At 54.0% G+C, this 16,877-nt stretch overlaps 1 protein-coding gene across 1 annotated transcript; it reads left to right on the top strand.

Annotated features, from left to right (window-relative positions):
• The first annotated feature begins 1,955 nt into the window (after positions 1-1,955).
• On the top strand, positions 1,956-2,111 carry SMIM38 (small integral membrane protein 38). Its single transcript, XM_068976290.1, has one exon. It carries the CDS (start codon positions 1,956-1,958, stop codon positions 2,109-2,111), a length of 156 nt encoding a protein of 51 aa, XP_068832391.1.
• Positions 2,112-16,877: the final 14,766 nt, after the last annotated feature.

Genomic DNA, 16,877 nt, shown 5'->3' with positions numbered 1-16,877 from the left:
GGGGGTGCTCTGCTTCATTAATGACGCCACGTCAGGCTCCTACGATCTAAATTCCCACATGGGTTTCAAGAGGTGGTCAAACAAAGCTCTGTGCAGGGCAGACGAGCCCAGGGCTGAACATTACCTGACAGTCTACTCTGCAGACACGCTGGACACCTGGCCAGGCCACTGGCTGGTGGCTCTCTCTGTGGATGGAGGTGGAAATGTGCCCTGGCTTCCCACCCAGGGCACAGTCAGGCTTGGAGCACTTTCGACAGAGCCTTTGTAGGTCATAGTGAGGGCTGGGCTCCCGGGTAGGGGGGAGGGTGCAAGTGGGGAGCTCATCATGGGTCTGGCCCACAGCTGGATCACCCAGGAGTGACCACATCAACTTTTCCACTGCCCATCTTACCCTGGCTCCCTGTCAAAGTCTCTGCATTTACTGCTTAGCTAGAAACTTCCAGAAAGCCTGGCTGAACTCACATTTTCACTTTGTAGATGGAGGACAAATTCAAGAACGGAGGCTCCTCAGCTTTCTCCCTGGCTTGAGTCCCTGGGGGTGGGCCATTTCCTGGCGAGAGCACAGCTAGACTCCCTGGATTTGGCATTTGGGGGCCAGGGCACCTCCTGACCTCCAGCTTGCACCCTGTTGTGTTATGGGACCAGGGGATCGGGGTTGGAAGAGGCCAGGCTGTCTCTTCGTCCACGAGAAACCTGGCTGTGGAAGGCCCGCCATGGACTTGGGATGGCAAAGTCTGCGGAGGTGTGCGCGTCCTGGTGTGTGTGTGCATGTGTGTTATAGGTGCAGGCATGTATGTGTACACCTGTGTTCTCATCTGTGTGTGTTTGTGTGTGCACACGCACGCACCTGCGCACGCAGCAGGCAGAGAAAGGCGGGACGAGGATGCGACTCCAGTGGTGTGGTGGAGACATTTCTGCCCGGGTCCTCTTCGGGGACAAGAGCGCAGCCAGTGATTTCACGCCCAGGGCCGTTGCTGGTCCTGTGTGGACACTGTCCCTTGGGCCTCCCCATGGCCCTTCAAGGCAGAACTGTCACTCGCCCCCGCTTCCGATAAGCTTTGCACCCGGAGGGTGAGCACTGAGCTCGGTCACTCCATGTCTGCGGTGGGCCCTGGACGGAGGCACTGCACGGTGTGAGGGGAGGGCCGCAGGCCGACCGTCCAGCCCGGGCTGCGGGCGGCGTCCAAGGCCCTCGGTGGGCCGCTGGGGGGTGATCTGGGGACCCGCCCGGGCCTTCCTGGGTGATTAAGCGGGTTCCCCTCCGGAGCCGCCCGCGCCGTCCCCGCCCCCGCCAGCCCGCGCTGCCCACCCCCGCGGGCGGCGGGCGGCGGGCGGGCGGCCTTTGAGGCGCTGGCGGCCCGTGCGCTAATTGAGCTCGCCGGGGTCGCCTGTGGGCGCGGGGCGCCGGGTCTCACCTTCGCGCCCCTCTGCTCCCCTTTCATCCGCACAGCTCCCGCCGGCCCTCCCGCCGGGCCGCCCGGCCCCTCCCGCCCGGCCTGCTGCCGCCGCCGCGGGCCCGCGGCCGCTGGACAGCGCCGGCCTCCAGAAGTGATAGCTAATTGGGCAGAGAAAGGGCCCGATTGTCTGGCGGGGCCGGAAGAGCGGGCGTGGGCGGCTGAAAGCGCCCGGAGAAGGTGGCCGGCGTCGCCCAGCAGCTGCCGCCGGAGACGTTTGGAGATTACGTCAGCGCCGGGCCGCGAGCCTCCCGCCCGGCCGGACAATGCGGCCCTTGTCGGCCCCGAGCGCCGCCCGCGCGCGCTGAATGGCGCGGGGCCTCTTCTCCAAGGAGGCCGCTCGCCGTCCCCGAGCTGTCCTCTCCCGCCGGGGAGGCCCCTGCGCTGGGGCGCGGAGGGAGCGGGCTCGGTGCCTTAAGGAGGAGACCCCCGGGCTGGACGGCTAGCGGGGGGCGTGGGGGGCCGCTCCTCTGGTGGGGGCGGGTGGCCGCTGGCCTCGCCATGGCCTCCTGGCTCGGGGGCAGCACGGGCCCCGACCCGCTCCTGGTCCTGCTGGTCATCATCTTGTTGGCACGCTTCCTTCTGTGGTCCTGCCTGGGCACCTACATCGATTACAGACTGGGCCGGCGGCAGCTGCGCAAACCCAAGGAGGACTAGGGCCTCCGCTGGCCCGTGGCTGGAGCTCCAGGCACCCGGGAGCCCTCCCTCCGGGAGAGTGTGTCCCAGAGAGGATCTGTCCTGGGGCCCGGGTGGGGGTGGGGCCGGGTGCAGAGCGGGGAGACCACCCCCGCAGCCCACCTGCCGGGCAGAGATGGCCCAGCCCCACCAGGACTGTCCTGGCCACCTCCCGCATCCCACGTCAGGGGGTGGAGAGCCCCCTGCCTGTCTGTCCACCAGGCTGTGGGGTCCCCTGTCAGAGTGAGTGATCCTGGCAGTGGGTCTCACTTTTAGACTTTCTCTATTTCCAATTCTTTATAAATCTGTTTGCAGGAGGAGGCGCGGGGTGAGCCAGAGGGGCTGGTCTGGGGGGAGGATGGTGGCATAAGGACAGGCGTGACCACATCACAGGCCGGCCCTGCCTCCTAAAGCCACCCTGGGCTCCGCCTCCAGCAGGGAGGACAGTAACCACAAACTGTGCCTTGGTTTCCCCAGAGCAGACCCCTGGGGGGCTCTCAAGACAGACTTGTGACTATGAGTCCAAGTCCAGCTCCAGGCCGTGGACAAACTCTCTTTCCTCATCTCTTAAATGGGTGCATTAGTCCCTGTTCCCCGCACCTCCCCCAGAAGGTTATGACCAGTAGGGTCAGGTGAGGGGTGGGCTGAGCCATCCCCTTCCCCCTGCCACCGTCCCCCTCCCCCTGCCACCGTCCCCCTCCCCCTACTGTCTGTAACCTGCAGGACACGGAGGATGGTTTAGTGAAGCCACGGGCCCCAAGGCCCTCTGCTCCTTTGTGCTTTCAAGGATGGGGCTGAGACGTCCCTGAGAAGACGGACAGGCAGGGAAACTACTGGAGCCCAAGAAGCCACTGCCCTCTGTGCCCTCATCCCATCACACCCTGAACTAAAGGGGCAGCACGAGGTGGCTCCGTGCTTCTCGATCTGGCGGCAGAGTCAAATCACTCCGGACGTTTTGGCAATGCCAGTGGCTGAGTCCCCCAGACTGAGAAGCAGCGGCTAATTCGAGATGTTCCTGGCAGGCTGGAGCCTGGTGACACTGTGAATTCCAAAAGGCTTTGGCTCAGCTGGAATCTTCAGTGGCTATCAGAGGTCTGGAGTCACTGAGCTGGGTGAGCGGACACTTGGGCCCTGGTAGCTGGGAGCCATCCACCTTGCCACATCCTGGCAGAAGGGACCATGGCGTGATCCATCCAGGCCTGTGTACGTGGCTGTCCTCTGGGAAGTGGTGTAGCCAGTGGCTGAGCAGAACTCTGCTTCTCTGTAAGGACGATTGGTCACGGGGTGTCTGAGGTCTCTGATCACCGGGTTAGGGGAGGGATGTTCTTGTTCTCTTTAGGGAAACTTATCTAATTTTCTTCAAAATGATCACGTGTGATTTTGCTGATCTTTCTAAGGAAGGGGAATCACATTAGTTGTCATGAGCATATGCTAGTGGAGGGAAGTTTGCCTGGTATTGCCAGGTTTTAAAACAGAAAGTCCCATGGCCTGAGAAACCCCTCCATCCTGGGCAAAGCAGTCCCTTGGATGGACGGAGAAATCAGATGTTCACAAGACACACGCAAGTCTGCCCCACTGTTGAGTGTGTGTGACCTGCGTGTAGCCTGCATGGGATCTGCATGTCCACATGGGCGTGTAGATTTGAGGTCTACCGTTTGCTCCATGGGGCTTCCCTGGTGGCCCAGTGGTAAAGAACCTGCCTGCCCATTCAGGAGATTTGAGATGTGGGTTCGATCCCTGGGTCAGGAAGATCCCCTGGAGGAGGAAATGGCAACCCACTCCAGTATTCTTGCCTGGAGAATTCCATGGACAGAGGAGCCTGTTGGGCTAAAGTCCATAGGGTCGCAAAGAATCAGATACAACTTAGTGACTAAACAACAATAACAACAACAGCTTTTGTCCATGAGCTAATATTCCAGCATTCTTGCTAGAGTTGAGGAGGGACTCACTCTTCTGCTGGGCTTGTCCAGTGGAGTGATGGAACCATGGGAGAAGACAGGATTCTGCCAACATTGTCTGAGCCCCTTTCCAGTTTCATTGACCCATAGATTTCTCATCTCTTTTCCTTAAGCCAGTTTACATTGGTTTCTGTTACTTGCAACTGACAAAATTAGTCACCAGAATTTTGTCAAAATTACTCATCAGAGTACAAGTCTTGTGTATCCACACATTGACAATTTACAACCTCCTGACATGGGCCTGACTCAGTGTAGGCACTTGAAACATTGTGGCTGGGTGAACAAGAGGCTGTGCCCTGGTCATACGTAGGCAGTGTTTGCACTCAGTGCAAGGAACAGAGACAACAAGAGAAGCTTTTGCTTTTTTCTTTCCATTTTTCGTTTACATGGAGCAAAATGTCTGGCAGCTAGGTTGGAGTACGGCAGCTCCATGATGTCATCAAGAACCCACACCCTTCTGTATTTCTACTCTGCCATCCTTAGGATGTAGCTTTGGTCTTCATGGTTACAAGAAGGCTGCAGCTACTCCAGGTAGCTTGAGTGAGTTCCAGTCAGGACGAGAAAGAAAGGGGTGATAGAGAGGGAAAGGTCTCTATATCAGAGAGGCAAAGCTTCCTGGAAACCCTTAGTTTCACGCCATGAACTAGAATTACGTCCCATGGCATCTCTAGATGCTGAAACATTGTCTCTTGGCCGTTCTTTGTAATTGCAGCCTAAAGCCGAGCACACTATTTGGGGGTCTTTCTGTGCCTTGAATGGCATCTTTACGTGCTAGTTTTGCCCTTGTCTGCCTTTGAGAAATATCAGCCATGCTCAGCTGTCCTTGGCAGCTTCACCTTGGAGTCAGAGGGTGGAGCTTCTCATGGTTCCTTGGGGGCTTTTAAGAGGTTGGTCCAATAAGAAGTCCAAGGATGAAAGAAACTTATTCCTTCTTAGAGATGCTTGGAGATGCTTCTTTAGTCACACCTGGTAGCAACAGGCAGACTGGAAGGTACCACATGGAAGGTAGGCAGTGAATAGCTGAAGGCTGAGTGACTGACAGTGAAGGGCAGCACGTGGATAAATGGAGGGGTAGTGCCAGTCCTTAACTCGGAAAGTATCACTGGGGCTCATAATCTCACAGCGTGGGAGGCACCACGAGCACCATGTTAAAGGTAAAGTAGAACTTGCCCTTCAGGTAGCATGCAGTCTGGGAGCCAAGAAATGGGCAGCTAGACTAGAAACACGTGCACGAGGCACCCGAGGCTCTTAACCACCAAGGCTGTGGCCAGTGTAAATTGAAATGTCCTGTAAGTGTGAAACACACCAGATTTTGAAGGCTGGGTGCAGAAACTAATGTAAAATCTAATTAACAATGGTTTTCTATTGATTATGTATTGAAACGATAATATTTTGGACACTTTGGGTTAAATAAAACATTAAGGTTAATCTCATCTGTTTCTCTGAATGCACCTTAGTGTGGCTACTGGAAAATTTAAAATTATATATGTAACTTGCATTATTTTTTTTACACTGCACGGACTGCAGCAGACCTTTATAATGCAGTGAGAGTGTTATGGTGGGTGAGTGGATTGTGTGTCATGGGAACACAGAAGGGCACTTCCTGGAGGAGGGGTCCTAAGTGATAATGTAAATACATCAAACTAGAACCTGTGAGATGCAGCTAAAGCAGTCCTTGGAGGAAAAGCTATAGCCACAAATGCCTTTATTAATAAACATGAAGAGAAGTGAAGTCAAAGTCTCTCAGTCGGGTCTGACTCTTTGCGACCCCATGGACTGTATAGTCCATGAAATTCTCCAGGCCAGAATACTGGACTGGGTAGCCTTTCCCTTCTCTGGGAGATCTTCCCAACCCAGGGATCGAACCCAGGTCTCCTGCACTGCAGGCCGATTGTTTACCAGCTGAGTCACAAGGGAAGCCCAAAAATACTGGAGTGGGTAGCCTATCTCTTCTTCAGTGGATCTTCCTGACCCAGGAATCAAACAGGGGTCTCCTGCATTGCAGGTGGGTTCTTTACCAGCTGAGCCATCAGGAAAGCATGAAAGAATAAAAATTGATGAATTAAGTGTATGACTCAATACAAAGAGAATCGTAGAAAAAGCTAAGAAAAACAGAAGGCAGAAATGAAGAGAGGAAACTGATGTATTACCAACGATAGAACAAATGTGTCCGAGTCCTGTGTTTCCTTTTTTTTTTTAAGAAAACTACTTCTTCCGCACGCTTTCTCTTCCCCGTGTGTTTTCTGGCTGTGGTGGGTCTTGGTGCTGCGTATGGGCTTTCTCTAGCTGCTGTGAGCCGGGGCTGCTCTTTGCTGCGGGGTGCGGGCCTCTCACTGTGGTGGTCTCTCTCATTGTGGAGCGTGGGCTCTGGGCACGTGGGCTCAGCAGTTGTGGACCAGGGGCTTAGATGCTCATTGGCATAAGGGATCTTCCTAGACCAGGGACTGTACCAGTGTCCCTTGCATCGCCAGGCAGATTCTTAACCACTGAACCCCCAGGGAAGCCCTTCTTCTTCTTGTTTTTGTGTTAAAACACACACGCCATCAAATTTACCATCTTACCCATTTTAAAGTGTTTGTCTCACTTGTGTTTTTGAGCGGAAGAAACTCAACACTAAAAGGGACACGATTAACCAACCCAATCCAGAAAAAAGGAGAAGAAAACACACAAAGTTAAAAAGTCTGTGGGGAACCAACTAGAGAGATGTGGAAAACTCAGGTCCCAGCAAACAGGTTCTGGTGTATGCAAAGGATTTGGGGAATTTGAAAATATAAGGAACACATTTTATATATTAAAAAAAAATGGCCCCCAAAGAGATGTAAAAATCTGTACAAATGGATTACCCTTGGAGAAATAAGTCATCCAAGTCTACACTCCTTAAAAAAAGTATAAAGGCCCAGAATGTTTCAGAGGAAGACCTCTTACAGTACCCCCAAAGAGCAGATAATACGATACTACTTAAACTGCCCTAGTGCCTAAGAGAAGGACAGCTCCCAATTCTTTTTTATGTCGTTGTTGGTCAGTTGCTAAGTCACGTCCGACTCTGCGGAATTTTATGTAGTAAACATTTATTGAGCAAACTCCGGGAGGTAGTGAAGGACAGGGAAGCCTGGTGTGCTGCGATCCTTGGGGTCACAGAGAGTTGGACATGACTGAGCGACTGAACAACAATTTATTGATACCGAAATCCACCAAAAGTAGCTCAGAAAGAGAAAATGCAGACCAGTCTCACTTAGGAATACTGATTAAAAAACAAAACAAAACATTAAATTAAGCATTACATTAGAGGGGTAAAACGTGGGGACCAAGTGGTGTGGGTTCCAGAAATGTAAGGATGGCTGAACATTAGGAAGTCAGTTAACATAATTTATGATATAAACAACTCCAAAGAGAAAAACTTTTGATAACTTCCTTTGATATATTGCCAAAGATATTTGGATAACATTCACTTCCAATCTCAAACTCTGAATCAGACAGAAATAGATAATAGACCAATATATTTTTAACCTGAAAAAATAGTTCTCTCTGAATAGGAAAATACAATATTATGATTAACAGAGGATGAGATGGTTGGATGGCATCACCGACTCAATGGACATGATTTTGGGTAAATTCCGGGAATTGGTGATGGACAGGGAGGCCTGGGGTGATGCAGTCCATGGGGCCACAAAGAGTCGGACACGACTGAGCGACTGAACTGAACTGATGATTAACAGGGAAATACCACCGCCCCATAAGGTACATACTGTGGTATCCATTACACAGATGGGAACACTGAGGCACAGAGAGGTTGAGTAATCAACTTGGGGAGGAGAAGACGCATCATTATTTACAGTGAGATGGAGGACTTTCCTGGAAAAAATGAAGGAAAATCCATGAAAACGACTGACAACAGAATCCAGTACGGGGAGTGAGTCTCAACCAGTGTGTGGAAACCGCCTACGGCAGCAGTTTATCAGGAGCTGTGATGGCGTGAAGGACCCCATTTATAAGAGCCACATAGGGAAAAACTACTTAGGGGCCAGCTCCATGATGACATGTTAGCTGCCGTGGGTGGCCGAGTTATCCCCTTTCGTTGGTTTTACAGTCACTGTGGGTAGGATTCATCGGTGAGATTCACTGGGGGCATTACGTCCGAGGCTGACTGTTTGGAAGGAAGTGGCCGGGGGCAGAGGAAGGTCAGACCTCGGGGACAGACAAACCCTACCATACCTGTCTCTCTCACTTGCTACCCTGATGCCCAGTGACCTGCAGGGGAAGCTGGCACCTTTGCCACCTTGCTGCCCATGCTCGTGGCCTGGGACGCAGAGATGCCATGGCCACCATGGGGCCTGGGGCTGCGATGGGCCTGCATGCACGAAAGATGATGGCGCCTCCAGAGACACGGGCGCGATCCCTGGGTCAGGAAGATCCCCTGGAGGAGGACATGGCAGCCCCCTCCAGTATTCTTGCCTGGAGAATCCCACGGACAGAGGAGCCTGGCTGGCTACGGTCCACGGGGTTGCAAAGAGTCAGACACGACTGAGCGACTGGGCATCCGTGCACGCATAGCCGATTAACAATGTTGTGATGATTTTAGGTGAATGTCGGTGGCCCCGTGTCACCATTCTGCGTGTGGGGAGAACCGGACAGGGCGCCGAGACCTCAGAAAACACCTCGTCCGTCCCTTCCTCATTCCCTAAGGTGCCTTCCTCGGCCCAGCAAGTGTGTCCTGGGCATCCCGAGACTGCTGTTCCAGAGGAGCAGGTGGAGGCAGTGACTGCCTTGCCGCTCAGCCAGGCTCGGCCTCCGGGTCGGAGGACACAGCGGCCCAGCTCCTGCCCCCTTGCCCGCTGGGCTGGGCCTCCCCCGAGAGCAGCCCGCAGAGCCCCCGTGGTGGAGATGAGTCACCGGGTCTAAAAATAAAAAGAGTTAAGTCATGAAACAGCGCCTTTCCTTTTTAAGCCAGATGTGCTGCTGAGGGATTCCCAGCAGCCCTCGGCCTCGTCCTGCCGCCGGGGGGCTGTCTCACTCGCTCACACCCACCCGCAGGTTTCAGCACCTGCACAGCCTCGGAACAAGAGTGGGGTGGATGGAGAGGTGGTCCCTGCCTCAGTGGGGAAAACAGACGAGGTGAAAGTAATGCCCACGTCAGGCAGATGGTCACAAAGACTATAACCATGGGGTGGAGTGTCACGACTATACACACAGGGGTGCGTGTGTGCTAAGTCGCTTCAGTCGTGTCCATCTCTTTGCGACCCCATCCACTGTACTCTGTCCGTGGGATTTTCCAGGCGAGAATACTGGAGTGGGTTGCCGTTTCCTCCTCCAGGGAATCTTCCCAATCCAGGGATCAAACCTGTGTCTCTTACATCTCCTGCACTGGCAGGTGGATTCTTTACCGCTATATACATGGGAAGGGGAGTTAATTCTCTCAGGGTCTGGGGAAGGCTTCCTGGGGGAGGTGTCTCTGGAAATAAGACTTCTGAGAGATGCGAAAGGGACAGGAGCTTGGGCAGAGGTCAGGGCATCTGGACCATCGAAGTGATATGAGAGGAGGAGTCAGGGGTCTGAGATGCAACAGGGACAGGACTGGGGCAACTTTCTTCACGCCCAGGGGTTCAGAGAGATGGTCACCAGGGAAGCAAGCATCATGGGGACAAGTCACGGGGAATTACGGGCTTGTTATCCTGAGCTTCATCCTGAGCTTCCCTGGTGGCTCAGATGGTAAAGAGTCTGCCCGCAATGCGGGAGACCCAGGTTCAATCCCTGGGTCAGGAAGATCCCCTGGAGAAGAACATGGCAACCCACTCCAGTAGTCTTGCCTGGAGAATCCCAAGGACAGAGGAGCCTCGTGGGTTACAGTCCACGGGGTTGCAAAGAGTCAGACGCGACTGAGGAGCTAATAAACACTCATCATCATTAAAGGGGGGTGGAGGCGGGTGTGCGGCTTCTGCAAAGAGCTGAGCCCGTGCACAGAGCTTGCCCACGTCATGTTGCAGGAAGGCGAGAGGCTTCCCCAGGGCTGTTTCTTGGCGAGTCGGGAGGGACTTTTCTGGTTGTCACAAGAATGTGGCTGAAGCTGATAAGATGATAAGAGCCCCTAATTCTTGAGGGGTGCGAGGCTCCTGGTCCCCTCCGACTGAAAGTGCAGAATGTCCCCAGCTGTCAACCCCACCCCATCCACCTCCAGCCTAAAGGGGGGGCCTGGGGGTCATCAGTGAGTGGTTACCATGGCATCCAGGTGATTCTGTCTCTCTTGGCCAGGCCAAGGTTGGGAGGGCTCCATAAAACCACTCAGAACATGGGGTGCCTGAAGGAGGACAGGGGGTGGGGAGAAAGCTTTCTGCTGAGGGGAATCCTGGCTGCTGGTTGCTGCCGGCTCAGAACCTGGGGGGAGAGAGAGGCCTTGGGGAGCTCAGCTGAGATTCCTGGCCATGGGGGGTCAGGCACGACCTGCTGGTACCTGCTTCCCTCCTGTGAATTCAGGCAGCTGGAGGCTGGCTGCAGCGCCCCCCAGGGCAGAATGAGGAGGGAGACAGCGGGATAACCTACATGGACGCCCTTAGGCATGGTGAGTGCTGCAGAGACTCCGGATTTCCCCTCAGGGTCAGGTCACTGCCCTCATCGTCCTTACTGCCAGGACGCCGGAGGCCCAGCTGAGCAGGGTCAGTCCCCAGCTCTCCCAGGGGCAGGTGTGCTGTGATGGACACCCTGTGGTGCACTGGGCTGTGGTCATTAGGATGCGCAAAGGAGAGATGCAGGCAAATGCCAGCTACACCCTTGAAAAGGAAGCGATTCCCTTGGTGTGGACGGGCGATGTGAAGGAATGAACCCAGCTCCTTGGGAAGCCCCAAGGCATGGGCTTCAACCGCCCTCAAACTCCGGGTCTGTCAGAAGAGTGACGAGCTTCTATCCAGCGGGTGCTGTTGCACTTTGGGGCTCACTGTTACAGCAGCTCTGCCTGGGCCCTGCCTAGTACAGTAGGGATGACTCCTTCCCTGTGGATGGAGGTAAACTGAAGAAGGCAGTCGGGGGAGGGCTGGAGCCATCCTGCGGGGACACCGCTCCTGCAGGCAGTCGGCCGGGGAGACGATCCCCCCAGGAGTTAGTCTGTGGGCTGGAGATTCGGGAGCAAGAGATGAGGAGGGCTGGCCAGGAGGTCACAAGAGGCCCAGCAGACACTTCGCATTTGGGTCCCCAGAGCTCCCACAGAGGTTCCAGATGGAGGGTCAGCATCTTGCTCTTGCCACGTGGGCTGGATTATAATCACTCCTACCAGGTGGACATGTTTCCTCTGCCCGATCCCCTCTCCCAGACCCTGAAGCCTAGAGACGGGGACGCTGAAAGAAGAGAAAAGGGACAGACTGAGATTCCTCCCACTGCCTGGGCCATGAGGTGGGGCTCATTTGGGGGCAGACAAAGTGAAATAGTGTTGCACTAGACTTGAGAACACGAAGCTGGTTTGGACTTGACCGAACTCACTGCTACTCACTCCCAAAATGAGTCTTAATAACAGAATGAATCTTAATTATGTTCTCATGTAAGAAAATGAGTAACCAGCCCCGGGGATCATACTCAAAACATCAGGAAAGGATGATGAAGGTGAGGAAGGTACGGAAGGAGGGAGACAAAGCTATCGTCAGTTCTGGGGCTCTTTGTTACACAGCTTGGTCCATATCCTAACTCGTACACCATTTCAGCAAACCTATTTATTAATACATTCAAACTCCTCATTCACAAAATAGACCCCAGCTGCCTGTCCTACAGCACAGAGAGTCAGGAAGCACCAGGACACACAGATATCCTTTATTCCGCCCTTTTCTCGAAGGTTTGCCTTCTCCTCACTTCCCTGGAAGACTTCGAAGCCAGGACCCATGACGATGCCTCATTTTCATCCTCCTAAGAAGCATGTGCTGCCTGTCAGGAGAACCAGCCCCTTGGACGCCAGCTGTTCTTATCATGGGACAGAAATCAGCAGAAGAATCCGAGTGAAAAAGCCATCCTCTCCCATCCACTCCTTCTCGCCACTGATAGCAGATAAAAGTGGTCTTGGCAGAAACATGTGCTCGGATCACTGGATTTTGTGTGTGGATGGGTAGCCTCACATTTGGGACTCTGTTTGGCAAAGCCTTGTGCTTTGGGAGCTTGAAGCCAGCCGAGGTGGGCTGGTCCATCCCTGGAACAGCTGTGGGCAGGGGGCAGGTGGGGACGTTTTCCCAGAGCCCCGAGGTCTTGGGATCAAGTGCGCTTCAATCATGGGGATGGGCAGGCAGACAGATGGCCCGATCACAGCCAATGGCAGGTTCTGTACGATGCGCGTGGGAGCCTGGCTGTCTTCACCCACGTTGCTGGGCCCCCAAGGTATCTGGTGAGCACTCACCATGGTGTGTGCACGGCTGTCTGACTGCGGTCTCACCCACCCTGAGCATGTGCCTGAGGGCCCTCTCCTTCCAGCAGAGTGGCCAGGGGCCAGTGCGGAGGGAAAGAGAATGCTTCAGTGCACCCTCAGCTCCCACACTTCAGGGCACCCTCCGGTCCCAGCACTCTGCAAGAAGAATGTGCAATAGAAGAGTCATAGCACAGATGAAGAGTCAGGGTCATGGGAAGACGGACGATCCTGAACGAGGAAGGTGAACCCCGGGACGAGGGGGGGGCAGGAACAGGCTGCTTCCACAGTTGCTGTGGCCGAGGATCCAAATTCCCGGCAGCCAAAGGGAGAATCTGCCTGCAGTGCGGGAGACCCAGGTTCCATCCCTGGGTCAGAAAGATCCCCCGGAGAAGGGAATGGCAACCCACTCCAGTATTCTTGCCTGGAGAATCCCATGGACAGAGGAGCCTGGCGGGCTACAGTCCACGGGGGTCACGAAGAGTTGGACACGACTGAGCAACTAACACTTTCACACGTTCAAAGGGAGCAGGGGAAGAATGAAAGAGTTTGCTTGGCCCTTGAAGAAAATACACCACTTCTCTGGGACAGTAAATGTTCCCTAACACTTATTTGTTAAAAAAAAAAAAAAAAAAAAAGCTTGCCCCAAGGTTTTTGCCTAAATATCACTGGGAGATCTGATGATTATATTGTACTAGTCAGGGTTTTCCAGAGGAAAAGAACAGACCAGGTGTGCAAATATATAAAAAGAGATTTATTATGAGGGATTGGCTCACATGATTACAGAGGCTGGCAAATACAAAGTGTCCAAGCTGGAGATCGAGAAGGCCCGATGCTCAGTGAGCGTCTGCAAACGATCTGCTGTAGAACCAGGGAGAGTGGACGCTGCAGATGGTGTCTGAAGGCCAGCTGCTGGAGGAGGCTGCCTTGCTCAGAGGAGGCTGGGCTTTTGGTGCTAGTCAGGTCTTCAGCTGATTGCTCGAGGCCCACCACACGGGGCGTGTGCAACCCACAACTCAGTCTGCCAACTCATACGTTAGGCCCACCAGCCTCTCCCTCATCTGGCCATCCACTCCTTCACCAGGGCCTCCATTAGCGGAGCCCACCCAGACCCTGGGGGGCAAAGGACTATGGGAAATGTAGCCCTGTTGCTATGGCGCCCAGACAGGGCTGCAGGGGATCAAAATGTCTTCTCCTGCCCTCCCTCCCTATGCCCCAGCATCCAATCCCCTTTCCTTCCTGCCTTTATTTTCCGCCGTAGAACTTGGTACCAGCTGATGCTGCTTAATACCAGCTGATGCATGGTACCCGCTGGTGTCCAACCAGCTGAGTCGGACACAACTGAGTGACTGGACTGAACTGAACAGATGCTGTATTATGTATTAACTGTCTTCTCTGGACTGGACTTTTATTTAATGGATTGTCCAGACAGCAAGCCCAGGAGGGCGGGGATTGACCTGCCTTGGTCACTGTCTTGCTCACTTGAGGATGGTGCCTGGCTTCTCACAGGGGTTTAAATCCCCATCTCTGGGTTGATTGACTCTTCTGAGTCTTCTTTCCTCTGGCCACCCCCCATCCCTTCTGCCTCCTACCCCTGGGTGCTGGCTTCTGGCTGGTGGCTGTGCCCCAGACTCTCCTAGTCCAGCTTACTGGGCGAGGCTGGACCCCTGGCAGGGTCTCTGTCGAGGACTTCCGCCCTAGTCTCGCAGCTTCTGAAAGCAGACACAGCTTCATCTTGGGTGCTGGACAAACCCCTGTGGGTCATCAGGCCATTTACCGGTGAGGAGAAGGTGGTATTACCCTTGAGGGTTAAGGGGCCCTCGTGGGAGCTGGGGGTAGTCGCAGCTACTACTGAATGACCCATATGGGTGAGTGCTTCTGAAGTGGGTACCATTCTGTTTTTTGACCTTGGTTACATGAGTATTTGCTTTATAATTCTCTGTTAAGTTGCACGTTTATATTTTATGTGTGTGTGTGTGTGTGCTAAGTCGCTTCAATCGTGTCCGGCTCTTTGCGACCCCATGGACTGTGCCCGCCGAGCTCCTCTGTCCATGGGATCCTCCAGGCAAGAATCCTGGAGTGGGTTGCCACGCCCTCCTCCAGGGGATCTTCCTGATCCAGGAACTGAACCTGCGTCTCTTATGTCTCCTGCATTAGCAGGAGGGTTCTTTACCACTAGCGCCACCTGGGTTATTTCACAGTAACAGGTTTAGAAAATAAAGTGCATTTTAACATATTTTACATAAGTAATCCATGTTTGTTACAGAAACATAATAAAGCATTCAAAAAGATGATAAAAGAACGGCCCATGCAGACCAGTGGCCTTGCTAACAACATTCTGTGTGTCCTTTCACGTATTTTTCACAAACCTCCCCTGGACAGGTTACCAGTCCTGGGCCTCAGAGCAGCTTTCCCCCCCACCCCTCGCCACCCTGCTCCCTGGACCACCAGGTGGCATGTGAGCATCCAGGCTGCAGGCACAGGTGGTCTGACTCTGGTGGGCCCTAGCCCCTTACCCTTGGCACGCTGTTCTCTGGGCACTCTAGGTGGCCAAATGCCACTTTGTTGTGGTTATTCAGTTGCTCAGTTCACCCCATGAGCAACTTGGGTGCTCATTCAGTTACTCATTTTCATTCCACAGACTGCAGCACACCGGGCTTCCCTGCCCTTCGCTATCTCCCAGAGGTTGCTCAAACTCACGTCCATTGAGTCAGTAATGCCATCCAACCATCTCATCCTCTGTCGTCTCCTTCTCCTCCTGCCTTCAATCTTTCCCAGTGTCAGGGTTCTTTGCATCAAGTGGCCAAAGTATTGGAGCTTCAGCTTCAGCATCAGTCCTTCCAATGAATATTCAGGACTGATCTCCTTTAGGATGGACGGGTTTGATCTTCTTGCAGTCCAAGGGACTCTCAAGAGTCTTCTCCAACACCACAGTTCAAAAGCACCAATTCTTTGGCGCTCAGCCTTCCTTATGGGCAAACGCCACTGCAGGGAGTCGAAGTTAGGAGTGGGAGTGGTCACAGGATGGATGACGAATCCTGGGGACACCTGTACTCAGCCTGAAGCCTGGAGCTGATGGAAGGGGGTGCTTTCGAGGGGAGGCAGGGCTTTGGGACTTGTGTGTTGGAGGAGGGAGGCGAGAATGGGTTTGGAGAGCTGAGCTGCCGGAAGGGGCTGCCCAGTGGCTGGATCCTGCCTGCTTAGTAGAGAAACGAGCTCTTGCTTGCAAAGAAACATCTGTCTAGAGAGCTGGGGGCATAGATGTTTCCACGCACGCCATATATAATGTGGGAGAGGCTGGCCCCACGTTCCCTACGTGTTTATTGCAAAACACTCTTATCCGAAGAATAACAGGAAAAATATCACCCACACCCCCACCACCCCAACAAACCAGCTGTAAACTTTTCATTCTCCCCCTGGGCCACATGCCTGTGCAGACAGGATGGGGGACCACCCGTCGGAGACCAGGCTTATTTGCTCATTGACTTGCTCAGCAAAAGTGTACTAAGCACCTACTTACGTTTTGTCAGAAATGGCGCACCTATAAAACTTTCTTAGATTTTTCTCTCTGGTTTTATCACTTGTGTAAATGTTCCTTATTAATCGGGGTATGTTAACTGCTGTAACCACTGACCCCAGTTGCAGTGACTTAATCCAAACAATGTGCATTTCTTGTTTATGACATTGCAGTTCAGGCTGGGCTGGGACTCTGCTCCATGGGGCCATGTGGGCATCCAGGCCCCTCCCTCCCCAAGATTCCGCCAGCCCCCCACAGTCTGGGAGGGCTCCTTTCGATGCCCTGCAGATGATGAAGAGAGGAAAGGAGCAGGAAACTTTTCTGGCCAGGCCCGGAGATGCTGTACATTTCTGTCCACCGTGTTCTGTTGGGTGTATGTGAGCCTGCCTGCAAGGGAGGCTGGGCAACGTGGCCTAGATGGGCCCCCAGGAGGAAGAAGGAACAGATGGAGTGAATGTCTGCCCGGCATCTGCGGCAACCCTCATTAATAGACTGTTTAGCTCTGAAACAGACCAAGGTGGAAGGAAAAGGCGGTATTGTCACCAACAGTTGGAGGCTCCCAGGAAAATACACAGGATGACACCAAGCTGAAGGGGACCCCTGGGTCAGAGCCTGCTTGCTGGCCCGAGTTTGCCCAGATCCTTTCTGACCTCAGGGTGGACAGAGACACAGGTGAGTGGGGTTGGGCACAGGGCTCACTGTGGCTGGGATGTGGTGGGACCTCACTGGGCATCAGTGGAAGGATGACCAGAGAGGGTGGGCTGCTTTGTGCCACCCCACCTATCCCAGGGATAGGGCAGAGCTGAGCACTTCAGGGGGACGGAATGTGAGCTCTAGATTGCTGGAGGACGCAGAGCCGCAGGAGGAGCAGGCATGCCATCAGATCTGGTCAAGAGGAGCTGGTG

The sequence above is a fragment of the Capricornis sumatraensis genome, chromosome 8, assembly GCF_032405125.1.
Source record: "Capricornis sumatraensis isolate serow.1 chromosome 8, serow.2, whole genome shotgun sequence".
NCBI lineage: Eukaryota > Metazoa > Chordata > Mammalia > Artiodactyla > Bovidae > Capricornis > Capricornis sumatraensis.
This window is presented reverse-complemented; position numbering and strand designations above follow the sequence as displayed.

Bases quoted from the DNA above. Each gene is read 5' to 3' on its own strand.
- SMIM38 (XM_068976290.1), top strand. From the start codon at position 1,956: ATGGCCTCCTGGCTCGGGGGCAGCACGGGCCCCGACCCGCTCCTGGTC.